Here is a 25892-nt window from a genome sequence, read left to right on the forward strand (position 1 = left end):
ACTGATCCTTCTCATGCATTCCCACAGGCCACTGGGCCTCATGAGGACAATCCAATCATGTGAGTGTCCTGTGGGCAGCAGCACAGACGCACCAGCTTCTCCAGCATGTTGCCCACTAGCTGAAGGGCACAGATGGATGTGTTGCCATCAGGGCACAGGCCTGAGAGTGCCCAAAGCCATGGTACATCCAGCCACGCACAGAGCTACCAGAATGCCCAGAGCTCAGCCCCTGCAGTCCTCACTGCCAGGCTGAACGCAGGCCATGCTGAGCCACGCATAAGGCCACCTGGTTCAGAAATAACCCAGGAAATCAGATTACTTGGGTTTTTAAATTGCTCCACTGTGGGCAGAAAGAAACCCTAGCCAGTGTCAAAAGTGCTGACCATGTCACTGATTCTCTTTGCTGATGAGCCACTTTGCCTCCAAATACTGCCAAGGCCCGAGGTAATGGGTACAGTGGTAAGATTCAAGTGAGTAAGTGAAAATCAGTGCAGATGCTCTTTGACCTATGATGGGACTCCATCCTGATAAACCCCCTTTAAGCTGAAAATATCCTATGTTCAAATGCACTGAATACACCTAACCCACTGAACATCAGAGCTTAGCGTAGCCCAGCTCAAACATGGTCAGAACACTTGCATTTGCCTACAATTGGGCAAAGTCATCTAACATGAATCCTATTTTTAAATAACTGTTGAGTATCTCTGGTAATATACCAGAAAAGGCACTGAAAGTGAAAAACAGAATGGCTGTGTGGGTATCACCATAAAGTAGAAAAATCAAAAATCACACCATCGTAAGGCAGAGACCATCTCTGTGTGAACTGGAAGTGTCATCTCAGCTAAGAACAATGGCAACATGCATTTGATAACAGCACATTTTGTTACCTGCCTAATGATCGGTCCATCCAGCCACTTCAGGACACACTGGAACGCTGTGGATTCCTTCACAGGCTGGCGTGCTCTCTGTGGGTGGGGAGGGACAAGCACGTTTTGGGTGAAAATCCTGTGCCAGTTGTTCATCCTGCCCGTCTGAGGGTGACGCGGGCCTCCTGGGTGACCTGTACCAGTCCTAGCCAAATAAAGAGAAGAGCTGTAAGGAGGACAGGGGTCACAGCAGTCCTGAAGGTTTCTGCCTCCCACTGAATCCCAGAGGAACCTCCATCCCCCAAACCCACACTCTGCAAACCAGTGGAGTGGACAGCTGCCACCCATGCTGTCTCCCCTAGGAAGTACCATTTGCATTTTAAAAAAGAAAAATTAATGTAGCTATATTTATTTGTTGTATTTGCTTAGAATTTATGAAAATTGTACAAAAACGCACTGTATCTAGTGTGATACACAGGTGCCTGGGGTTACCATGGGATGATTCATTTATCTTGTGGATCCATGTCAACTCTGAACCATGTGAATTACCTTTTGACAAACAAAAATAAAATGAAATGGGGAAATAAAATCTACCTCCAGAAATGCTCTGCCCCATCCCTACCCCTGTGGGCCAGAGTCAGAGCATGACTCTCTTGGCCTCTGTAGCTGATTCCGGATGGGGACCTGAAGGGACATTTTGTTCAGCTGTGTAGGTTAGGTACTACACAAGGACACCAGGGGCATGTGGCCACTGAAATAGAGCCCCAGTGTAGGACCGTCTTGTAGGGGCTCCGGGAGCGTGAGAAAAGGAACACAGCCCTTGGTCCAAGAGGTGGTCAGCCTGAAACTGCCCAGGGCCACCTTAGGACACGCATAAAAACAAGCAGAGGAGGGCCACTGGGTCCACATGTCATTATCAGAGCCCTGGGCCAGTCACCCCAAGATACTTCAAGCTACATGAGCAAAGTCTCTTGTTGCTAAAGCCATTGGGGGACAGGTTTCAGGTGTTAGCAGCTTCTTGGTGGGACCTGGCCCATTTTGAATGTTATCTGATCCCATCCAGCCAGACCAGGATCTAAATCTTCTCTAGCCAACACAGAATCCAAAGATCTGAACCTCGGGAAGAGGCTGAATTCTGTAAATTAAAATAGTGAGTAAGGAGAAAAAGCAGTGGGTTTGGGCTTCAAGACAGCAGCTCTCTAAGTATGGTCCCCAAACCCAAGATTCAGCAGGATCCTGTCAGAGGCTCTACAAGGCAAAACCATTTTCATGACACGCAGATGTTATCTCTTTCACCCTGGTGCGGTGCTGGAGTAGAGGCAGCAGCAGGTAGTCGCTGGGGCCTCACTTAACCCAAGGCTGGTTGGGTTGAGTGAGGTCCTCCCAACTTCTCACAGAAAAGAACAAGGCAGCTTCAAGTCACAACATCCTTGGTGAAGCCAGGAAAACCATTAATCTGATTATATCTTGACTGTTTAGCACACGCCTTCTTAACACTGTGAGACAAAATGGAAAATACACAACAAGCACTTCTGCTGCAAACCGAAGGCACAGTCATCCCAGGGAAGCCTTGCTGCGGCTGGGCTGTGAGCTGAACGCACTGCTTTTTTTATTCAACACCATTTTTGCTAAAAAGAATGACTGAGAGACAAAACACGGGTACTTGGCAGACATGTTCTCAAACGTGAACAAAGTGAGCATGTCACTTCAGGGAAAACAAATGTAATAAAAATGGAGTTCCCAAGCAAAAATTAGAATTGAGAACATTCGTATCCTCCACCACGAGCCTACCAGCTTCACACGTCTTCAAGACTTTCCTGATGAGACGGGCAGGGATACAAAGTGGTCGTCTAAGGTTATACCATTACATGTATCAACAGTTGGAAGGTCTGCATGACTCCATGAACCACTGTTTTCCAAACAATACGTAATGGTACAAAATCCTGCAAGAATAAAACATCCTACTCCAAGAATGTGATGAAGTTGTCAGAAAAAATAAAAATAAAAAAAATAAAACATCCGCCCAAAGACAGACAGACCAAAGGATTTTCATGTCAGACCATGAAGAGTTCACTCATATGGTGGAGACTCCGCTTTAGAACAAATCTTTAAGAAAACTCTGCTCAGGGGGTTTCAGTGCAGCAGCAAAGAACATCCAAAGAATGACACGAGAGACTCCTCCCTAACGAGATGGGGATGGATTTCCTTCACATACTTACACCAAGGCAACACAGGGCCACAGACCGAACGCAGAAGCAAACAGGAGCCTTCAGCTGTCTTCTCTTAAGGAGACTGTAAAGATCTTTGCAAAAATGCAAAAGAATCCCACCCTTTTACATTTGTTTGTTTTGGGTAATATAGTTGGTTTTTGTAAAAAAATGTTTTTTATCTTAACATGCCACAGCTTTATCATTTTTAAATAAATTAATATTTTTAACATTTCTCCGTTTTAACTTCTACGGCAGTAAACATTGGTAGATATAACTCACATAAACAAAAGTGCTTTGGGTAAAGGTGTCTCAGACCACGGCGTTTGAGAAGGGTTGTCCTAATGGTTCACCCCTCCACGCTCCTGACGTGTGTGGCCAGGCAGCCTGGAACGCCCCCGGACCCCAGGGCCTGGCCCAGGGTCCTGCCTTCACCCACAATGCACCCAGACGCTGCCTGTGAGCCAGGCACTCTTCAGCAAACCAGTCAGTCTGGTCCTGTGTGAATCCAGCAGGCACACAAGTTGGCTTGCTGCTTTCTGTTCTCTGTGCACTATCTTTGGCGCTCAACTGCCCTTGTTTTGTGGAGGACCCTCACCCAATTCCATGCGTGGGGAGGGCTGCTCTCCAGTTCCAGCCAAAGGCCTGCACTGACTGATTCGAGGAGAACACATGACCCACACTGAGCCCGCGGTCTTCACCAGGAGACTGGAGCCCAGGCTGTCTCTCCTCCAGTGCCCACAACTGCCCAGACCACGCCAGCCCAGAGCCCCAGGAGCCACCCGGGGAGAGCAGACCTTGGACTTCTGACCTCCCAAACTGGAAAAGAATAAATTTGTGCTACTTTAAGCAACCAAGTCTATGGGGCTTTCCAACAGAAGCCACAGGAAATCATATAGCTGCCCGTGACTTAGAAGCAGAAGATGCCTGACCAATACCAGCTCAAGAGCCACCTACTCCAGGAGGGCCTCCTAGGTGCTCCCAAGATCCAGGCCCCAGGATCACATGGCCCCTGTGCTTCCCCTGGTCACAGCATCTGTCACCTGTCTCAGGTTGATCTGCTCATTGAACAAGTCCTTAAAGAAAGAAGTCGCCTCCTGTGTCCTTGGTACCATCACAACTCAGTAACCAGTCACAGGTTCAAACTGAAGCTTTAGCAAGGCTACCCTCAAGCTTTTCTCTCCCACTGACATTTTATAACATTCAGAAGAGTATTCACACAAAATGCAGGCTGTGATGGCCTCGGGTGGGGATTTGAGAGAGGAAGTCTCTCCAGATGCGGATGCCCATGCTCCTCACTTCCTCATGCTTCTGACCTGCTGCCTCCTGCCCTCTCCCGGGATGTCTGCAGGACTCAGTGCCACACCTGGCCTGATGACGCTGCTGAAGGATGTGCGCACACCAGTCCACGAACACAGGGGGCACGAAAGCGTGCCAGCAGGGGACACACTAGGCAGAAGGGCATCCATTCTGAAAGCACCTGCCACCCGCACGGAAGTCCTGAGGCTCGCGATGTGGAGGCAGGGCAGCCACAGTCAGAGGAGCTACAGAGGCCGAGGTGACATCTGAAACTGTGGGGGTGGGAGCCAAGGGGGCCGCAGCGGCTCTCACTGCCCTCCCAGCGCCTCGCAAACCTCTCCAGGTGCCCTTCCGCCAGCGCCTCGCTCCTTTCCACCACTGCACTGGCCTGCAGGAGTCAAACTAAATGCTGCCTCCCTCAGAGCCAGAGCCCCATCTCCACCTCTGGCTGCTCCCACACAGTGCAGGTGATAGAAGAGCCAGCACAGTTCACCAGGGCTATGCTATTTTCCTGCGAGACTGTGAGCTCTGTGTCATCAGGCTGGGTCTTTTCAGCAAAAGTCTTTGTTTTTTCTTTTTGAGACGGAGTCTCACTCTGTCGTCAGGCTGGAGTGCAGTGGCACTATCTCGGCTCACTGTAACCTCCGCCTCCCGGGTTCACGTGATCCTCCTGCCTCAGCCTCCTGAGTAGCTGGGACTACAGGCACAGGCCACCACGCCCTGCCAAGATTTGTATTTTTAGTAGAGATGGGGTTTCACCATGCTGGTCAGGATGGTCTCGTTCTCTTGACCTCATGATCCGCCCGCCTTGGCCACCCAAAGTGCTGGGATTACAGGCAGAGCCTCTGAGCCCGGCCAGCAAAACTCTTTTAAGGATGAAATACCAATGCCCTGAAGGAAGTGCAGCGGGGCCTCTGGGGCCAAACAAACAATAAGAGAAATGGACAGGGCTCCAGGTCTTGAACCCAAGGAAAGAGTACAGTGGGCTCTCCAGGAAGAAAATATGCCCATTTTTATTGAGCCCCTCATGCAAGACAGGTACTCACAAACATTTCTATGGTTACTGTTCCAACAACTCTGCAAAATGAGAATCATCGTTATCTCCATCCTACAAACGAGAAAACTGAGACTCAGAGAGGTTAAACAGCCAATCCAAGGTCACATGGCTAGCTACCATAACTAGCTATTACAATAGTACTATAGTTATAATACTGTAAACTGTTAAAACTACCTCCCCCTACCTCAACCAAGGAGGCCGAGAGAGGCCCAGAGGGAAAAGGTAAGAGCACCAAAGGAACCCAGGGACCCAGGGCTAACGTTCTCTCCTCTTTAACTTCAGGACAGACTCTCAGCCTCCCCGCCTGTTTCCAACCTCCAAAATGAGGGCTGTGAAATCTCCCTGAGATCTCTCAGCAACTGCTTCCCAAGCACTTGTGTTCCAGTGCATAGGAAGGCTGTGAAATGCGCTGCTTCAAGCATCTAGAAAGCCAGCGGGGGAGAAAGACAAGGTGTGTGTCAGCAGTACACAGGGCAAGGGCACCAGCCTAACACAGCCCCCCACCTAGAGGGTGCAGAGGTGGGCGGGGCTTAAGTCCCACAGGTAGCAGTTCCCAAAGAAAGCGCAGCGGGTAGAAGGCGCTGCCAGGGTCCGGAAAGCCGCCTTCCCAGAATGGAAAATGTGTAATGCCTGAGACCCAGATGCCTTGGGGAGCTTTTGGGGAAGCAGAGGCCTGATTAAGCACTGCCTGGAATTCCCTCATTCACGAACATTCTTCCAGCACCTACCCTGAGCCCTGGAGAAACGATCTTGAACACAGCAGACAAGCTCGCTGACCCCGTAGAACGTATAGGAAAAGGACACAAATAAGCACACACAAAAAAGACAGTAACCTACGGAAACTGCACAGGCGAGCTGCAACGAACGGAGCCCTAGGTCAGGACCAGGGCGCGCTGCCCACCGTCATCAGAAACGCTCTCCTTTTGCCAACTGCACACACGTGAGAGACTGGATTTCCTTCACAGACGTCCACCAAAGCCACACATGGCGACACACGGAGGCGAAAAGCAGCGGTTTCCTAAGACAGACACGCGGGATCTCGGGCAGCAGGGGGGGCCTGCACGCGTGGGGAAGGGCACGCGGGAGCGGGTGGCGTGTTCCGGTCCGGTCGGCCGGGAGGTCCCAGGGCAGGAAGGGGGCGCGGAAGGCCGAGGAGGCCCCGGGACAGAGCTTCACGGGCACGCCCGAGGGCCGCAGAGCCACAGCCGGGGACAGCCGCAGGGAAGCGGGGGCGAAGGTGGGGTCCGCGGGCTCCGGCCGGGTAGGATGTGCGCAGACGAGGGCGCGGAGAGCCAAGAACCAGGGCAGCGGCACTGCGGTTGCTTCAGCTGCAGAGAGGCCAGGGGGCAGGGAGCAGAGGGCAGAGGGCAGGGGGCAGGGGGCAGGGGGCAGGGGGCAGGGGGCAGGGGGCAGAGGGGGAATCCACAGAGCCCAACGGCAGCCGGCGGCCCGGGCCGCACCAAATGTCCCCACGAGGGGGGAAGCCTACGACTGACGCGGGGACAGGCCTCGCCGCCCGCCGCCGCCAGACCCCAGGCACCGGGCCCCCACGCAGAACGGCACGGATCATCCTACCGCCGAACCCCGAGGCTCCGGCCGACATTGCAGCCCGGTAGGCCTCGAGGCCGCGTCCACCCTCCCCCGCGGCGTTGGCCCACTTGGTTCCGCCCGCCGCGGGCCGCGTTACCTAGGAGACCAGCCCGCCGCGGCCACGCCGGAGGCCACGGAGCTCACGCTTTTGAGAGAGTCCCCCCTTGACAGACCCAAAGGCCCGGCGTCCGGTGCTCAACGCAGCCGCAGGCCTTAAGGACCGAGGACTGGCCGAGGGGCGCGCCCCGTCCGCTGCCACCCGCGGGAGGAGCCTTGGAAGGCGGCGCGCGCCGCGCACTTCAGGCCGGGAACCCGCCTCGGGTCACTTTTGCCGTCAGGGCCGCGGAGCCAATCAGAGCCCAAGTCGAGGGCTAGGCTTCGCGAGGGCCAGCCAATCGGTGCGGCGGCGGGCCCGTCCTGATTTGCATGTCCGGCGACCCCTCGACCAATGATAATGTGACTGGCGTGAACAGCAGCCAATGAGAAGCTGGAAGAGGCGTGGCCCCGGGCGTCCCACGAGGTGAAGATGCTGCTGGCGGAACCTGCCGGAGCGAGCGGGATTCGGGGGCGCTAAAGTCGCAGGGGCAGGGCGGGAAGGAAGATCCGGCGTGGGGCTTAGGATCCGGAGCTGGAGCCCCCAGGTGAGTACCGAGGAGACCCCGGCGGGGCGCGCTTTCCACCGACCTGCGCCGGGACAGCGGCAGCGGGCACCCGCGAGGCTCGCGCTGCGGCAGGCGCCGCGGTCCCGTCTCCATCTCCCTTCCCCGGCCCTGCGTCCCTGCCTCCGCCTCCGTCTCACCTCCTCCTCAGCCTCCTCACCTCCTTCTCCGTCGTCTCCCTTCCCCCACCCCTTCCTCTCTTTCCTTCGCGGTCCTCCCGCCCGACCCTTCAGCTCGCATCCCTGACCCCTGCCCCGGCCGCCGTCCCTCTCCTTCACCCCGGCGCACATCTTCCCCATCTCGGCCCGCTCCGGTCCCCGCAGCCTCGCCCTCCCCTTCCCTCCATCCTCCTCCCATCCCCTCTCCCGGCCTCTGCGCAGCCCCACCGGGGCGCTGCTGGTCCCGGTCCTCCCCATCTCTACCCCCGGTGGCTCCTCAAGGCTCACCCCTCGTTCTCGCTGCCTGTCCCTGTATCGCTCCGGTCCCTTTCTCCACCGTTCCTCCCTCCCATTCTGCTTCCAGCCCCTCCGACCTCTCCCCGCGGGCACGCTCTCACCACCTTACCCGGCTCCCCAGGACTGACCCTGCTTCCTGCACCCGTTCCTTGGGCTGTCTACACCCCTGACTCTGAGCTCCTACTCCTACCTTAAGCTTCTCCCTCCTGCCAGGCCTTGGCACAAAGCACTTCCCTACCTGTGCTGCTCCCGGGAGGGATGCAAAGACCCCGCTGCTGCACCGCGCGTCCTGCGGCAGTAGCAGTGGCTGCAGCCGGGGTACCTGCCCACCTTCCCACCCCGCCATCCAGGCGCATCCTGGCGTTGCTTCTCCTGCCATTTGTCCTGGGGGCTCCTGCAGGGGCTGTGCTTTGCCCGCAGCGTCCCAGGGTGCTCCAGGTGGGAAGCCCCTTAACACCCTTCCTCCCTGGCCACCGTCTCCCTCCCTCCCCGCCCCCACTTTCTTGCTCAGCCTCACTTTGTGATTCAGCATTTTTGGGGTTCGTAACTTTCTTGCTTCCTGTAGTGATAGGGACCTAGCCACGAAGCCGAAGGCAGGGGGTCTTGACCCTGCAGTTAGAGGGCTACCTTAGGAAGGAGACCTGAGCTGCCTGGTTGGGAGGGGGCTGAGGAGCTGGGGACAGCCAGTCGGGGTGGCCTTTTCCTCCCTGTCATTTGTCTGCCCTGTGTTGAACTGTGTCCAAGCGGAGATGGCATAAGTAATAGCTGTTGGGGAAATGGACTATTAGCATTTATGGAAATTAATACATCCACATCCGAGAAGCAGGAACACCAGGTTCAGGCCACAGCTGTCCCACTGTCTGTCGCTTCAGGATTTCTTCTTTCTCTGCAACTTCTCCTCCCCCTCAAAAACGCCAGCCTCCCCCCTCCCCTTCCCCCAGTGCCAAGAGTAAGCTCCTGCTTTGCTAAGGAAGCCAAATTCAGGCCCTGCGTTGCAGGGGTTAGGGACCTACGTGTGAAGAGTCGCATCTGCCTACCTGATTCTCGCCTGGCAGCTCTGTCTCCCCCAGAACCCTGGGCGGCTCCTGGCCCTGTGATTTCACAGTGTGGGGCCCTAAGAGTACACTTGGCCCCCTACGTCCTGCCAGTCTTTCTGAAGACAGCTCTCCAGGGCCATACTCGGCCTCAATGGTGCTGACGGTGTTGGGCTGCAGCACATCCCTGCCTGGAAAGCAGCATGGTAGAGGCTTTCCTGTTCATACCCAGGGCCATTTTTTTTTCCCTGCACCAGTCAGCACATGCTTTGTCGGTGCTGATCAGCACCTGGGGACTGAGCCGGGCACTGGGGCCGGGTGGTGTCATAAAAAGTGTGAAACCCTTTTCATGTGTTTCTTGGTTCACAACTGTCTTGGGTCTGGATACAGAGATGGATGGGAAGCAGGGTGCACAGAAGGCATTGCACCCAGGAGATGGGACATGGGCCACCACGCTAGGGAACTGGAAAGACCGAAGGTGCCACAGGCTGGCCGGCTAGCGAAGGCTTGCTCGCTTTCTTTCCTTTTTCAGCAATCTTCTAAGACCCAAGTGATTCAGGAGGAAGTGAGTGCCACACGGTTTTGATTTGGCAGTTTCCGGCCTGGGCTTGGAGAAAGGGGCCTCCCCTAGACCTTCCTGTGTGTTGGTGCTCTGCCGTGGTAACTGGGCACATGTCGTCTGTGTGGAAGGAGAGCCTGCTCCCTCGCGAGAACCGGGGGAACACGTTTCCCTTTCCAGGGACTCTGGCCAGGAGTGGCATGTGTTTGGTTCTTGGCTAAATTCTCCATGATTGTCACGTGGTTAGAGGTCCCAGAGAGAATGTTTTTCTCAGGTCTCTGAATAAGGAGGCAGGACAGTGGGCCGCTGGGGGCGGCATTCGAGAAGGATTGATCCCAGAGCTGTCTAAGGCCATAGACCCCATGCCTCCCGCCAGTCCCCTTCCCAACACCAGGAGGACTTGGGTCGTGGCCACCCAACAACTGGTCATCCTTGCTGCCAGAGGACTAAATGGAAACCCAGAGGACAGAGCCTTCTCCAGGGTCACACAGCGGCAGTGACAGAGCTGGGTTGGACCCTCTACTTCCTACTTATTTGGGCCCAGTTCACATCTTGGCTGTCAGAGCTGGGGGAAGCCAGCACCCCGGGACGTGACCGGCCCTCTCTTGGGAAGGCCACTTGGAGGCATTGCTGACATTCATGGGAACAGTCAGTGCCCTCGGGTGTGTCCAAGTCACTGGAGGGGCTGTTGGGAACGGGAGGTGCCACCACCATGGAGATTTCTCAGTGACTCACTCCTGCCTGGCGTGCAAAGATGCTGTTCGTGGCCTTCAAAGACATGGCCCCATCGTTAGAGAAGAGTGAGGGCACCAAGTCCCTGGTAGGATGAGGGAGAGGAGGGACCCTCCCCACACTGGAACTGCACTCATGACCTCAGTTCACCTCAGGCACTTGTAAATAACCCTGCAAGGGAGGCTGATAGGGAAACTGAGGCACAGGGAAGCACTGAAACTGATCCTGGCCTCCCAGCTAGCGAGGAAACCTTGATTCTGTTCCTGTCCTGCTAGGACTCTGTGGCAGGTGCCCCCTCCACCATCACCTGAGTTCCAGCAAATGCCCGAAATCCTCACCTCTGCAGGGGTGAGTCTCCCAGGAGGCTCAGGCCCAGACCCTGGGGGATATGGAAGCACTCCTTTGTAGTGGCATGGGAAGCCCTGCACTGCATTTTCCTTGGTGATGGGTGACCTGCCATGCTCAGGCCTATCCTGGCCCATCTTCAGGGTGAGCCTCTTAAGGGATTCATTGTCTCCACTCAGCCAGCCCGGAGGAGGCAAAGGGAACAAGGCCCCCATTCCCCAGGAGAGAGCACACTGGGGGAGGTGGGGTGGCACACCTGGGGTTTGCCCTGTCACTGCCCAGTGGCTCGAGGCTTTCCTGTCTGCCAGGGCTAAGCAGATGCATGAGTCTCCCTGCCCTGTGGATCTGAACAGATGCTGGGCCCTCGTGTCCTTCGCCACATCCTGGAAAGCCCAGATGAAGGCCGGCCTCGCTCTTCCTGCACACCCACCTCGGGATGAGCCTTGGGCTCAGGCCCCTGCCTGAGGGTGCCCTCTGGCACACCCAGGTTTCCCCTCAGATGCCTGCTGGCTCGGGTCTCGGAAAGCCACTCCCTGCTCTGCCCAGTGACCACGTGGTTAGCCCGGAGACCTGGGTTCTCTGTGCCTTCAGCCACAGAGCAGTCATGCTCACCCGGCCAGCTTCCCCGGCACCTGTCCTCGCAGGCAGCCCCCCTCCGTTTCTCCAGCACACGGGCACCCGCAGACCTAACTGCTTTGATGCCACGCTAGTTGCAGATAAAATAGGATTGGGAAAAGGGGGTAAGTGGAGAAATGGTGGAGACCACCTTCCTGGCTTCCCGCCTGCGCCTGGACCCCGGGAGAAGGCTTTCCTGCCTGTGGTCTTGAGACCTGACTGCCAAACGGCCAAGAGTCATCACCCGACTCTGTGGCTGGGAGCCAGAAAACGGGTTTCTTCTCAGACCCCACACCAGATTCAACCCATTCCACGTGGGCCAATTTTCTGGAGTGACCTCCTGGGTCCAGTAGACCCCTGAGGTCTAGTCTGCAGGGGTCCTCTGTCACCAACCTGGGCTCTCTCCTCGCCGGATACTTAGCTCTCTGAGACTCTGGCTCTCTGGCCTGCTAAGCCGAATAGATCATTTATGTGTCCCTCTATCTGGATGGGTGAACCGGTGCCTCATGGTAGGGGCCTGGGGCCGGTCCCTGGCACACAGTGGGTCCTGGGTAACTATCAGCTCCCCTTCTTCCAATCGGAAGTTGGGCCCCAGCCACCATCCTGCCTGGAGCTCAGGTGGTTCCTGGGCAGCCAAACCAAGCCCCCAGGAAAACCGGAACAGAGGAACCTGAGTTTCCTTCTGCGTGGTCTCCTGAGAACCCTCAGCAGTCCCTCAGCTGGAGAGCCCACTGAGTGATTTCACGGGGGAGAAGGAAGGAGGCAAGGAAGGGGAAGAGAAGGCAAGACGGGAGAGCCCATTGCCCTGGTCTACAGGAAACGGCCTCCCTGTGAGGGAGGGACACTCCCGGCCCGTTCTCTCTGAACTTGGGCCTCGTGGAGGGCCCGCAAGCCTGCTGGATGCCCCCTGCACACCTGCCCACCTGTCTATCCGATTCCAGCAGTCCCTGGGCACTGAGGGGGTTGCAGAGCCATGCTCTGAGCATGCTTGCCCTCCCTCACCGTGGATGTGTTTTCATTTCCCACCCCCTGGCAGCTTCGCGATCTTTCATTGCAATCTCAGACCCTGGTATCCACAGGCCGTCAATGCAGCCTAGAGCAGAAGGCTCTAGAATTCTGCCTCAGAGCCCTGTGATCCCAAACACTCAGCTGTGCCAGGGGATCTCTGGAAGGGATATTCTGCCATCCCTCCTAGATACAGGAGGGTAAGGAATAACTAGAGTGCATGCGTAAGGAGATTCAGCTCCATCTATTCACTAGAAAACAAATTTGAATTTAAAACTGTTTTCCCAGTGAAGGGCGAAGGCCTTTGCAGCAGACATTGGAAAGACCAAGGATGAGCGAGGCCCACCTCCGGCCTCCAGGGCTGAGAGCCAGGAAAGGGATGCAGTGACCACGTGCTTGGAGCGGCCAGAGAACACCCTGCTGACGGGGAGGAGAGATGGAGGCAGGGAGGACATTTGACCTGGCCTGGAAGACAGGCACGTTGTGATAGGCAGAGCTGGGAAACGACGGTCTGGGAAAGGGCCCTGCATGGGCAAGGTCACTGGGAGGACTGGGCGGGCTGGATGACGGCCAGAGGCCCAGTGCGGTCACAGGCCGGGGCACGAATATGGGTGAACAGGATGACTAGAAGGAGGACAGCAGGGCCAAGGCCACCATGGGGCTAGACGGTGATGCGGAGGGAGGGAAGATGGGAGCCCGGGAGCCCCCCAAGCTTTTCCGGCTGCACAGACAGAAAGAGGCAGAGTCGGAATCAGGGCTTCTGGTTGGGAAGACTGGGCTCGGCCGACCTTGGGCTTCCTGTGTGTTGGGCAGCAGTACCCACGGGCATTGAGAAGGAAGGGCTGGGCTTCACAGGAGAGGTGGGACCTGGAGGTGACTGCTACCTACCCACTGGTCACAGCCCTGACAGCGTCACCTGGGGGCAGTGCCAAGGGTGGCCAGGGATGCGGGTTTGAGAGGGAAGATGAAGGTCAAGACAGGAAGGAACCCTGGATTCGTCCAGAGCCCAGGGAGGAGAGGAAAAGAGGAGGGCAGGTGTCCGCTGCATCCGGTTTGCCAGCCGCTGCTAAGGAGGCAGCCTCTGTGGAGAGGGAAGCAGAGCTGGGCTCTCGGGAGCGGCAAGGGGGCACCAGACCCCAGATTCACACCCCCCGCTTCCAAGCCCTCGCCAACCATCTTACCTCCATCGGACTGAGGCAGAAACATTGAAAGTCAAAGTAGCTTCTCTAAGGCCTCCAAGCTACTAGGCACAGGAGCCAGGACCCCAAGCCATAGCCCACTCCAGTAACCTTTGAACTGCGCTGCCAATGGCTGTGGAGGAGGAAAAGGAAGGTGAGGGCACAGGTCGGCCCCGGGCTTGGTGGGCGCAGAGAAGAAGCCGCTTTGCCGCTTAATTGCGGCCGCCAGCAGCACCCTCTCACATCTGCCCCTTTAGAGAGGATTTCCGCCGCATTCCTCCGTTTCCTGACTTAATGGGGCTTTTCCAGGGACGCCTGTGAACTGGGGGCTAGGGCTTAGCCTTGTTGGTGGCTCCGCATAGGTTGACTCCATAGCGCTTTCTGTCCTGTGTAAGAACTGGGGAGTCTTGGGAGCCTGGGCCAGCCGAGGGTCCTGAGCTGTCAGTGTTCCCAGCAGGCCTGCAGGGCGTGGCGCCTGCCCAGCCCCCAGGGGTCCTGGTACAGCTTAGCAAGCTCCTTGGCCACCAGTCGCTGGTGACTCAGATCAGGGTTCCAAGAGCGTGCTTTAAGAAACGCTCCATAGCCATTTCAGTCTGTCGGTGAGCCCGTCCGCCTCGACATCTCCTTAAGGAAGCACACGAGAAAGCTCTTTGTGGTGGTTGAAAGCTGGTGAGAAGGACTTTGCAGGGGTTTCTGTAATTCTTGGGAACATGTGAAGCCCACATTCTGCTGGAATGACCTGCTGAGCTTTTGTCACCGAGATCTCGCTTTCATCCTGCTGTGCGTGGCAGGGTGCCTTGTTAGTTTCCAGGCCTCTTGGAATGTGGTTTGATTCAGGGGTACTGATGGCCGGTGTGCCTGCCATGGCAGAGGAGGCCAGAGGGCATGCAGGAGCCAGTCCTCGCTGCTCTGTGCCTGACCATACAGAGTCTGTCACCTGTCTGCGCCTTGTCTGTGCCCCGTCCGCACCCTGCCTGTGCCGTCTACGCCCTCTCCACACCCTGACTGCGCCCGTCTGTGCCCCGTCCACACCCTGCCTGCACCCCGTCTGCACCCTGCTTCTCCTTGCCCTGCCTGCACCCTGTCTGTCTGGGTAGATCCTGCAGCACCTCCACCTCTGCTCAGCCGTCCCTCCGCACCCCACAGCGGGTATTGCCTTTCCATGGCAATGAGTAGCAGGTATTTTTAGTAACCCAGATGAGGAGGTATTCAGGTGTCACAGACAGGGGGCCCCAAGCCATCTTGTCCTTTTGCTTCTACAAAGGAAACAGGATGCCCAAAACAGGAATTGCAAACCCAACTCAAAACCACCCCATTCCATAGGGACACAGTGCTTTGCTCCTGGAAGGAGCAAATAAATGTAAATAAGGATGCCTCCTTATTTACATCCTTCCTGCTTAAAAGTCAGTGGGGGTGTCCAGGGGACATCAGCCACCCTGCGCTGGGGCACGTCAGAGGCTCCGGGGAGCTGCTGTGCTCTCTCTCTGTCCCAAAAGATGGGTCTGGGCAAGGCCACCAGGGCAGGTGAGGCCACTGGGGCAGGCAAGCCCACTCCTGTGAGGAGTGAACCCACCCCCCACCGTCCTGCTGCTTATCAACAGTTATCAACAGGCCCTGCGTGGGGGCTTTCCAGAAGGAAAACAGTGATATTCCTGGGAGGAAGGGGCCTGTGTAGATGAAGCCTGTAGGCCGTTGGGGTCTGAAGTAGCACCTGGGGCCCCGGTGACACCAGTGCCAACAAGCCTCTCCTGGCCAGTGCTGCAGTGAGGACTGGGCCCGGGGAATCTGGCCAGGATGAGGTCACTGCCCGGAGGAGGCGTATGGTCCAGGAGACCAAAGCGTCAGCAGTGTCCATTCCACGTGGTTGGGAAACGGGGAAGCACTGGACGTCCTCGGCCTCCCAGGTGGGGAAAGTGGGGTGCAAAGGCGCAGAGATGGCATGGGGTGTCGGGGCACCACGGGGAGAGGGACAAGGGCAGCTGAGGAGGGACCTTGGAGACCGGAACATCTTTCGCAGAGGCCTCCTGCTTCCTCTGTGCTGCTGAGCTGGGCCATTCGTCTGGCCTGGGGGGAGGGAAGCTGACCAGGGTCCCTCTGTGACCTGCAGTCCCCAGACCTTGCCCTGAGCCTTTGCTGCCCTCAGAGCCCTGAGCTGCTCCAACTGCCTGTGATCGCCACACATACACACACACACACACACCCAATATACACACTCCCAACACACATATACACACTCCCAACACACAGAGACACACACATACCCCCAATATACACACTCCCAACATACATACACACACACACTCCCAACACACACACACACACACATACTCGCAACACACACACACACACTCACACTCTCAAGACAGACACACACACTCCCAAAACACACACACACACACACATTCTCCCAACACACAGACACACTCCCAAGAGACACACACACCCACACACACACACACACTCCCAACACACACACACACACACACACACACACACTCCCAACACACACGCAGACACAGAGCCTGTGTCACCAGCCCTCATTCTCTGCCTCACCCAGGGCCGGAAGGCTCTGGCTAAGCCCCCAGGGGTGCCACTGGGAGGGATCCCTAGGAGAGGGTCTCTCGCACCCTCCGGCAACCCAGTAATCATGGTCACCAGGGCCTGGAGCAGCCCAGCCACCTGCTGGGCTGTATGGGTGCTGAGGGCCTGGCTGGGTCCCTGGTACACCCATGCGGGTGGGTCTCTGGGGAGCAGCAGGAGAGGTGGAGCCTCAGGTCAGGGAACACCTCCCCCTAGGCTCTGGAGAGGACAGTTGTTAGGATGCAATCCCTGGTCTGACGCAGCCCAGGACATACAGGGACATGAACCAGTGTGGTGGGGCAGTGTTGCTCAGCGTGGTGGTAGGACTGGGTCCTGGGCTCCAGGAGCCAGCGCCTCAAAAAGCCCCTCTAGGCTCTCTGACCCTTTGACACCGTGTAGCCCAGCCTCCTCATTCTATAGAGAGGGAAGCTGCAGCCAGGGGGACTCATCTTTGATAGAGCCAGGGTCATAGTGCAGCTCTCTGACTGAGTCCCCTCGATGTCCTGTAGTCTCTCTAAGGATGCCCCATAATGGTCGTGACTGCTGACATCTGTCCATGCCTAGACTGTGGGCCTCGTGAGGATAGAACGTGCCTGCTGTCCCCGTCACCTCTGTCCCCCAGCTCAGCCTGGCTGGTAATGCACGGCCATTGAGGCCTTGGAGCCACGCCTAGGCTTCCTGCCGGCAGGCAAACAGTGTCCCCGACACCAGCTCCCTGATCTCATCTCCCCTGGCTGTGGCAGGCAAGGAGAAACCTTCAGAACCAGGGAGGACCAGAGGGCTCCTGGCCCCACGGCGGCCAACTGTGACACTGAGGGATCCTCCTCAAGGTGTATTACCTGCTAGGCGCAATCCTGCTCTGAACACCCTGAACAACAGGCGGTGCCCAGGGGAGGACAGAGACAGCCCGAGGCCTCAGGGCCCTGGCACTCAGCCAGATCTGGCAGGAGGCGGGAACGCACCGCCTCAGCTGAGGATGAGACAGAGCCAGGTGCCTGCCACGGCCGCTGCAGCCTGAGCTGGCGTTGGTAGCTGATGGCCACAGGCCTCCCGCTGCCTGGCTTTTGTGCTGAGTGCTCTGTCCCAGCCCCTGAGCCGGATGTGCTGCCCACACCCCCGATGAGGACACAGCTTGTGTTTTTACAACCAAGGGACTTAATTATGTGGAGGGAAATCCATTGAACTGCAGAAACCATCCCAGCACTTCCCAATCAGGTGTTCCCAGGTGGCAGGTGGAGAGGGCCAAGGTTGCTCAAGTGGATTTCCAGGGGAGCCGAAGGGCTGCCAGGGATAGGGGGTGCCAGGAGGGGGCTGGACAGCTGAGAGCGGCTGCCCCCCTGCAGGAAGAGGAGGAGGCGCAAGGACCGCCATCACCGTCATCCCTTGAGCTTGTGGCTGCCCTGAGTTGCAGATTGGCTCTGGCTCTGGACCCCTGCCTAGCCCCATCCACAGATTTGCCCCTCGCCCTCAGCTCCTCCCGTCTCTGCGTCCCAGGTGAGAACAGGTCCTAGACGTTGTCTCAGGTCACACAGCTACCAGAGGACGGGACTCGAATATTCCCGCAGCAGAAGCCTGATCCTGTGCCCTAGATGACCCGTTCACGGGGCGGGCGATCGCCCTTGGCCTCATTCCTGGGCCAAAGTCACCAGGATGCCAGGTAAAGGGAAACCTCATGGGGCCAGCCCACAGCCCCAGCAGCCTGGCCCCTGCTGGCTGCACCTGCTCCAGAGCCTGTCCTCCAAGCCCGGGTGGCGGGCGCCTCCTGCGGGGTTTCCCATCCCACCCCTGGAATTTGCTTTCCCTGCTTCCCACACACAGACAGCCCCGACCGACCAGAGCGGGGTCACGGGGTCAGAGGTAGGGTCCAGGTGGTGCAGAGCAGGGGTTCCGCCCCGCTGGCTCGCTGCCTCAGCTGCCTTCAGCCCCTGCAGACATGCGGGCGCCCTCCGCCTTCTCCACTCAGCGTCTCAGCTTGAGCCCTTCCCCTCGCTGAGTGGCTGCGTTAGACCCTCCCTCATGTCCATAATTCACTTAAACGTGATTTCCTTTGAGACCTGGCAGCTCTTCCCTCTTCCGAATCAGGATGTGGCAAACATTTGTGTGCATCTCACTTCATTTCCTCTCTTGAACTATCAGGATAAAGTTACAGGGGCAGGATTTCTGGATCCCACGCTGTGGACCTCTACTACCCAATTCCTTTCCAAAAAAGGTGGTAGACTAGTTCGTGCCACAGAACCAGCGACGTCGTCATGTAGTGGTCTCCCCGCAACCTCGCCGGCAGCGCGTGTTTTCATTAGAAGTGTCTTGTGTGCTGGCTGTGTGATTGCAGAGGTGCGGCTGGCCACCGCTGTCATGGTGGCTTCTGCATCCCTTTTTATTCAGCGGGGCCTTTAATGGATGTGGCGGAGTAAAGCTGCCTTTCAAATTGCTGCTGCAGCACTGCCTGGCAAGATATTAATCTTTCATGCCCGTCACGTGGTCATGGGACGGTAATCCTCTTTGAAGCCATTTGTTATTTATTCTTACAGTCCCCCAGAGAGCAGGGAGGAGCCCCCAGTGCCTGGATCACTAACGCAAATACCGAGAGGGCTGCAGACATCTCAGCCTCAAGGTTGGAGCAGAGGCAGGGCTGGGCACCACCGGGGTCCACACCCCCAGTAAAGGGTCACTTCCCAAAAAAGAAGGTTGTTCATCTGCTTCTCATATAACTGCTCTGGTTAGAGGGTTGTTTTTTTTAAGAGCCGGGATCTTGCTGTGCTACCGAGTGTGGTCTCAAAGTCCTGGGCTCAACCGATCCTCCCACCTTGGCCTCCCAAGTAGCTGAGACTGCAAATGTGCTTTGCTGCACCCAGCTTGGTTAGTTGATTAGAGAGGTTTTTTTGTTTGTTTGTTTTGTTTTGTTTTTTGAGACAGGCTCTTGCTATGAGTGTAGTGGTGCGATCGCAATTCACTGCAATCTCTGCCTCCAGGTTTAAGCGATTCCCCTGCCTCAGCCTCCCAAGTAGCTGGGACTACACTCATATGCCACCATGCCCGTCTAATTTTTTGTATTTTCGTAGAGACAGGGTTTCGCCACATGGGTCAGGCTGGTCTCAAACTCCTGACCTCAAATGATCCGCCCATCTCAGCCTCCCAAAGTGCTTGGATTATAGGCATGAGCCACTGCACCCAGCTTGGTTAGAGGATTTTTAAGCCTGGGGGTTGTATTTGTTTTCTAGTACTACAAGCCGGGTAGCTTAAAACAGCATGATTTTTCTCCCTTGGATCAGAGTCCAGAAGGCAAGGTGTGGGTGGGGTTGGTTCCCCCTGGAGACCAAGGGAACGTCTGTTCCAGGCCTCGATTCTGGTTCCTGGTGACTGCCACAGCCCTGGTGTTCCTCGGCTTGTAGACACACCCCCGAGTTTCTGCCCCCATTGCCACATGGCCTTCTCTGTGTCTGTGGACACTGCTGTGATTGGATTTAGGCTCATCCTAATCCAGGATGCTCTCATCACAGGACTCCCACCTTAACTGCATCTGCAAAAACCCTTTTGCCAAATAATTCCACATCAACAGGTATCAGGGATGAGGACTTGGGTGGGTCTTTCAGGGAACACAGTTCACCCCACACAATAGGTTTCCACCTCTGAGTCCTGCCTCCAGCCCCCGACTCACTGCAGAGTCCAGCAGCTTCCTCCTCCTCAGACAGTTCCTTCCTCCTGTAGGGACTGCACACCAAGCGTTGCTGGCTGAGGGCTGGGGGTGGAGTGGGGGACGTGGGAGCTGAGATGAGGTATAGGGGTGGAGTGGGGGACATGGGAGCTGAGCTGAGTGGTGGGGGTGGAGTGGGGGATGTGGGAGCTGAGGGGGGAGGGTGGAGTGGCTCAAACATCATCAAAACAGAGCCCAAGGATGCCATTCCTGGGATCTCCCTCCAGTCACAGCACCCGTGTTCCCTTCCAGGGGAAACTCTGGCCGGCATCCTGGGCAGGGAGACCCCCATCTGTCCCAGTGGGAGGCTGGGCCCGTCACCCGGCATGTGGGCTCTGCATCCTCACAGTGACCGCTGGGAAAAGGCAGCCCAGCTCTATGTCCCCCACTCCACCCTGCCCCCTCAGCTCACCTCCCACACCCCACATTCTACCCTCCCCCCTCAGCCCTGCTCCATGTCCCCCACTCCCGCCTCAGCCCAGCTCCGTGTCTCCTCACTCCACCCTCAGCTCACCTCCCACATCCCCCGACTCTACCTCTACCCCTCAGGGCTCTGTCAGATGCACTACCTGGCCACATCCCTCCTCTGGGCTCAGAGTTCCCCTATACAAATGGAACCAGAGTTTTTCCCCACAACTTCTTCCAAGGGCTGCGATTGAAACCCACATAAAATACAATGATACGAGCTGCTGTCGAGTGGTCAGACAGCAGCGTGTGTAAGATCAGCCCTGGGCTCTGGGGATGGACAATGAACAGTCGCCTTATTCTGTGCTGGGCACTGTGCTAAGCACAGCAGCAGGAGCCTGGATGGACTCAGTGTCCAGAGTGTCCCTGCTCAGGGCTGGCCAGGAATCAGCACTTTCTGTCCCTTCAGAGGATGGACCGGCCTCTGGGAGGCCACCGAGGAAACCTGCATCAGCCAGGCGAGCCAGGAGCACCCGCCACTCCCCAGCCAGTCACTGCCCAGGGGGCTCAGCTCCTGGGTATGAGTTTGTTCCAGGCTCCAGAGAGATAGGAACCCCAACCATACCTGGGGACAGGGCCAACTGGCCAAGAGACCAATGGGTTGCCAGTGTGGCCAGCCCATGTAAAGCAACGATCTCTCTGAAATTGCCCATCCGGGAAACACCGGGACACTGGCCTCTCCTTCCTTCTCCCGTCCTGGGATTTAAGCAGTTAGAACCCACCCGCTCTGCCCAGGAAGCCAAGGCGGCAGCTCAGAGCTGGAGCCGGAGCCAGGGCCAGAGCCGCTCCATCCATGAGGAGCTAGGTCTCCTCCGTGCCCCCCACCATGCTGAGTCAGGCTTGGAAACACAGTCATCATCGCGAAGTGCTTCTTGTGGCTCCATCCCCGTGTTATTTTTCTACCTTGGCTCGCTTAAAAATTTCAATCTGGCTCTGGGAGGAGACTCAGCATTTCCTTTATCCCTTTTTACTGTGCATGCTGGGAAAGGGGTGGAAGAAGCTGGGCGCCGCAGCGTGTGTGCGTCACTGTTGCCCTCACCCCTGGGGGCGGGGGGTGGCGAGAAGACCCTGGGACCTCCCCTCCCGTCCCACGCCCGCCCCCTTCCTCGGCCCTCACTGGTGAGCCCACCAGCTGCAGAGGCGCCTTCTCTCCCGGACACTGCAGCCAGGTAGAGGCAGCTAGAGCCGCGGCGCAGGGGCAGTGGCAGGGTCTGGCTCCCCTCGCTTCATTATGGCCTGCAGGTGCTGACTGGAGCTCTCTGGTTTGACATGGCTACCCCTGAGGGGGCTGATGAGTGTGGGGGCCAGGACGCTGCCTCATCAGGCATCCCCTCCCTGGCACCCATAGGGAGGAAGTCCTGGAGTGGGGCCATTAAGCCCCACAGATTGTTTTCTCCTTGTTGTGAAGGGCAGGGCTTGGATTTCACAAGGCAAATGGTGGGTCAAGTCCAGTTCCAGTGTGCTGGGTCCCCAGTGACAGAAAGGATCCGCCCCCAGCCCACCCCCATCCCCCTGACGGTGGGTTGCCTACCCCGAGAGCAGCCAGCACCCAGGATAGGCTTCCCTTGTTCCTCTGCTCATCCTCTTTAAGAATCACTCAGGGCCAGGTGCAGTGGCTCATGCCTGTAATCCCAGCACTCTGGGAGGCCGAGGTGGGCAGATCACCTGAGGTCAGGAGTTCGAGACCAGCCTGGCCAACATGGTAAAACCCCATCTCTACTAAAAATACTAAAATTAGCTGGGCAAGGTGGTGCACGCCTGTAATCCCAGCTACTCGGGAGGCTGAGGCAAGAGAATCACTTGAACCTCGGTGGTGGAGGTTGCAATGAGCCGAGATTGCGCTATTGCACTCCAGCCTGGGCAACAGAGCAAAATGCCATCACAAAAAAAAAAAAAAAAAAGCAGCACTCAGGACACCAACATGGGCTAAGAAATGCTCCTAGTGTCAACACATCTGCAGCAGATGATGAAAACAAAGCTGTAATCAGGAAGGTAGCCGAGGGAGTGAGGCCCCCGTATGGCCCCCAGAGCTAGCTCTGTCCCAGACCCCTGGGGTGTCATGCTGTGACCCGCTGTGCCACATGGGAGGGGCCTCCCAGGGGACTTGTTTCCTTGGGAACCTTAGCCTTGGGCCTGAGTGGGGAGGTGTCGGAAGCCTCTGGCCCAGGCTGGGAGTGAGGCCCCAGAACAGTCCTGCCCGTTCCTCTGGGAGCAGCCACAGTGAACGCTGCAAAGCGGGGGCGCTCGGCATGTCAAGGCTGGAAAGAGAAAAGCAAAAGTGCCCCTGGGTGCCTTGCACCCCACAGTCTAACCCCTCTCCCCCAGGGGGCTACGGGCCATACTCTGAGCCTCTGTTTGAAGTGGGCCCCGACTGGACATTCTCATCTCAGGACATGAGCCCAGGTCACCCAGCACCACTATGCAGCTCTCCAAGTCCTCCTGGCCACCCCACCCTCTGTCAGGGTGCTGGGCCTTGCTCTGCACCTATGCTTTGGAGTATCTGCTTTCCAGAGAGGCAAGAGGCCCACCTGGTGTCGGGTGGGGCATCTGCCCGTGCAAAGTACGGCCTTTCCCCAGCAGCTCGCTGGGTACATGAGCGGGCACCAGACCATAAGCAGCCTGGCTAACAGGTGGAGTGAGCCTGGTGGTGTCCGTGTATGTGTGTGCGTGCACCCACCTGCACACACACCTTCAGCTGTGCTTCCCCTGTCTAGACCCATCAGAGCTGCTTGCCAGGGCTGGAACACACTGTCCGGCCTAGTTCTGGTCTCTCCCTGGCTTCTCTTGATCGACTTCCTGTAATGGAAGGAACTCTGACACACTTCACAAAAGGGGTGTAAAATTAGGTTTAAAGGGAAAAAGAACTGTAGCCTGGCCTGGAATTCACTCTCCACCCTGTGGTTCCACTGTGAAATCCACAGGCCTTCCAGGACTTGGGGTGAGGTATCAAGGCCTGTGGTTTGTATCAGGGAGTGTTCTCTGGTACCTGGTGTTCTCTCGCTCTCTGTCTCTCCATGTCTTTGGCAGGTATTTCCCACGTGAGTCATTGGCCTTTCGTCCTTTCATCTCATCATTTGGGTCATCTGTGCAATTTCTTTTTTTTTGAGACGGGGTCTCACTCTGTCGCCCAGGAGTGCAGTGGTGCAATCTCATCTCACTGAAACCTCTACCTCTCAGGCTCAAGCAATTCTCCTGCCTCAGCCTTCAGAGTAGCTGGGATTACAGGCACACCTCACCACACCCAGCTAATTTTTGTGTTTTTAGTAGAGATGGGGTTTCACCACGTTAGCCAGGCTGGTCTCAAACTCCTGGCTTCAAGTGATCCTTCCGCCTCAGCCTCCCCAAGTGCTGGAATGACAGGCGTGAGCTGCCACACTGGCCATATGTGCTGTTTCTTAGTTTGCATTTTCTTTTTAGTTAGTTAAACTTATTTCTTAAATAAGCTTATTTTGAACTGAAACTCGATGTCCTTGCAATAAAGAGCCAGCATTACTTGTCATCAGTAAAAGGGAACTGAAGGCAGGCTTGGTGGCTCACACCTGTAACCCCAGCTGCTTGCAAGGCTGAGGCAGGAGGATCACTGGAACCCGAGAGTTCAAGTTCAACCTGGGCAACACAGCAAGACCTCCGTCTCCTAAAAAAAATAAAAAGTAACTGGAAAAATAAGTGGACAGATACTAACTTCAAGGCCAGTCTCAAGTGTGGCCAGGGGTGCACAGTGCAGGCCATGCTCTGAACATCCCTGGACAAGCCACAGCTGTGTCTGAGGACTGAAGAGTGTACCCTCTGCTGCTCCCTGCTCTGGCCTCCCTCACTTCCTTTAGTTCACTGCCTTCCATGTTGTCAAGGGCTGAGGAGTCCCTCCCAGTCCCTGCTCAAGTGAACACAGGAGGTAGAAGCTCAGGGTGGGGCGGACCAGCCCATCTTCCCCTCGGCTGGCTGGGCAGGGAGGGGCTTTCCTGGGAAGGCAGGTGCCCAGGAGCTGGGCTGGCCTTCAAGTGTTGAAGATTTTAACTAGAAAGCTATGAGGGCGTTCTTCCCCAGAAATTGTCATGGAAGTGGGCACTGAATAGCAGCATGGAGAGTCCTGGCTCTGTGGGGGAGCGGCCTGCCCAGCTCTTTGCTCCTTACAATTGTGTGACTTTAGGTGCATCATTTAGAAGACGCAGATAGTAGAGGTGGTGGAGATGGAAAGTGCGACTCTCTCACTGCTGTTGCCCATCACCAAGATGACCACTGCAGATAGTGTGGGTGACCTGTCCAGACCTGGGACTCAGCCACACATTGGCCCCTGAGGCAGCTAAAGTACCCAGCAGGTGGGGAGATGTAGCATTGCTTTGAGGAAGCAGTAGGAATGAGGACAGGGGCTGCCACATGTGCAGGAGCAGGAGGGAAACAGACAGGCAGGTGTGCCTGGGGCCAGGTGTGTGGGAGGAGAGGCAGGCAGGTGTGCCCGGGGCCAGGTGTGTGGGAGGAGAGGCAGGCAGGTATGCCCGGGGCCATGTGTGTGGGAGGAGAGGCAGGGAGGTGTGCCCGGGGCCAGGTGTGCGGGAGGAGAGGCAGGCAGGTGTGCCCGGGGCCAGGTGTGTGGGAGGAGAGGCAGGCAGGTGTGCCCGGGGCCAGGTGTGCAGGAGAGAGGCAGGCAGGTGTGCCCAGGGCCAGGTGTGCGGGAGGAGAGGCAGGGAGGTGTGCCCGGGGCCAGGTGTGTGGGAGGAGAAGCAGGCAGGTGTGCCCGGGGCCAGGTGTGCAGGAGAGAGGCGGGCAGGTGTGCCCAGGGCCAGGTGTGTGGGAGGAGAGGCGGGCAGGTGTGCCCGGGGCCAGGTGTGTGGGAGGAGAGGCGGGCAGGTGTGCCCGGGGCCAGGTGTACGGGAGAGAGGCAGGCAGGTGTATGACAGGGCAAAGAGGGGATTGAGAGGTGGAAAGGTAGACAGGAAAGGCTGTGCTAGGCACTTGGACATCATGCTGACGGCCCAGGGCCGCCACGAAGGGCTTTTGAGCAAAGCATGGCATGAGAAGATCTGCTGTTGAGAAACAGAAGCAGAGCGCTGGCGGCAGGTGGACCATGGTCCAGGCAGGAGCTTCCACAGCAAGTGGCGTAGGTGGGCAAGAGAGGGGTGTTCCAGGGACCTCCATGTGGATGCAGCCAACCAACACCTGGAGCCCAGGGCAGGGGGGTAGACTAAAGGGGCACCTGTGGGGCCCTCGTGTGTGGAGGTGAGAACTGCAGCTGGGAGAGGAACAGACTTGCCCGAGAGGGTTGCCAGAGGAAGATTCCGAGAGAAGCTGAAAGCAGTAGTGCTTGGAGGAAAATGAGCTGGCCTAAGATGGCGGAGGTGGTAGAGGTGGAAGCAATGGAGGTGGAGTGATGGAGGAGGTGGGGAAGGAGCTCATGGTGGTGGTGGAGGTGAAGGGGACGGTGGAGGTGGTGGTGGAAGTGATGAAGGTGGAGGGGGCAGAGGTCATAGGGTGGTAGAGGTGGGAGTAGTGGGGGAGGAGGAGGTGATGGTGGTGGAGGTAGACATAATGGAGGGCAGAGATGGTGGTAGAGGTGGAGG

General features: G+C 57.1%; 2 protein-coding genes across 14 annotated transcripts in view; one reads left to right on the forward strand and one right to left on the reverse strand.

Annotated features, from left to right (window-relative positions):
* NPHP4 (nephrocystin 4) overlaps window positions 1-8549 on the reverse strand; it is a 140257-nt gene extending 131708 nt beyond the window's left edge. For 6 of the 10 annotated variants that reach the window (XM_074379973.1, XM_039473740.2, XM_039473739.2 and 3 more), the window contains exon 1: window positions 888-5408. In XM_074379973.1, the coding sequence (XP_074236074.1) occupies window positions 888-1244 (357 nt within the window). In that variant the 5' untranslated portion in view covers window positions 1245-5408. The other 4 variants (XM_074379971.1, XM_039473734.2, XM_039473735.2 and 1 more) reach the window with 4 other exon arrangements.
* KCNAB2 (potassium voltage-gated channel subfamily A regulatory beta subunit 2) overlaps window positions 7554-25892 on the forward strand; it is a 110759-nt gene continuing 92420 nt past the window's right edge. For 2 of the 4 annotated variants that reach the window (XM_010350293.3, XM_074379975.1), the window contains exon 1: window positions 7554-7660. The gene's annotated coding sequence lies outside the window, so the exon portion shown is untranslated. The remainder of the gene's footprint in view (window positions 7661-25892) is intronic. The other 2 variants (XM_003939625.4, XM_010350296.3) reach the window with 1 other exon arrangement.

The sequence above is a fragment of the Saimiri boliviensis genome, chromosome 11 (assembly GCF_048565385.1).
Source record: "Saimiri boliviensis isolate mSaiBol1 chromosome 11, mSaiBol1.pri, whole genome shotgun sequence".
NCBI classification, from domain to species: domain Eukaryota; kingdom Metazoa; phylum Chordata; class Mammalia; order Primates; family Cebidae; genus Saimiri; species Saimiri boliviensis.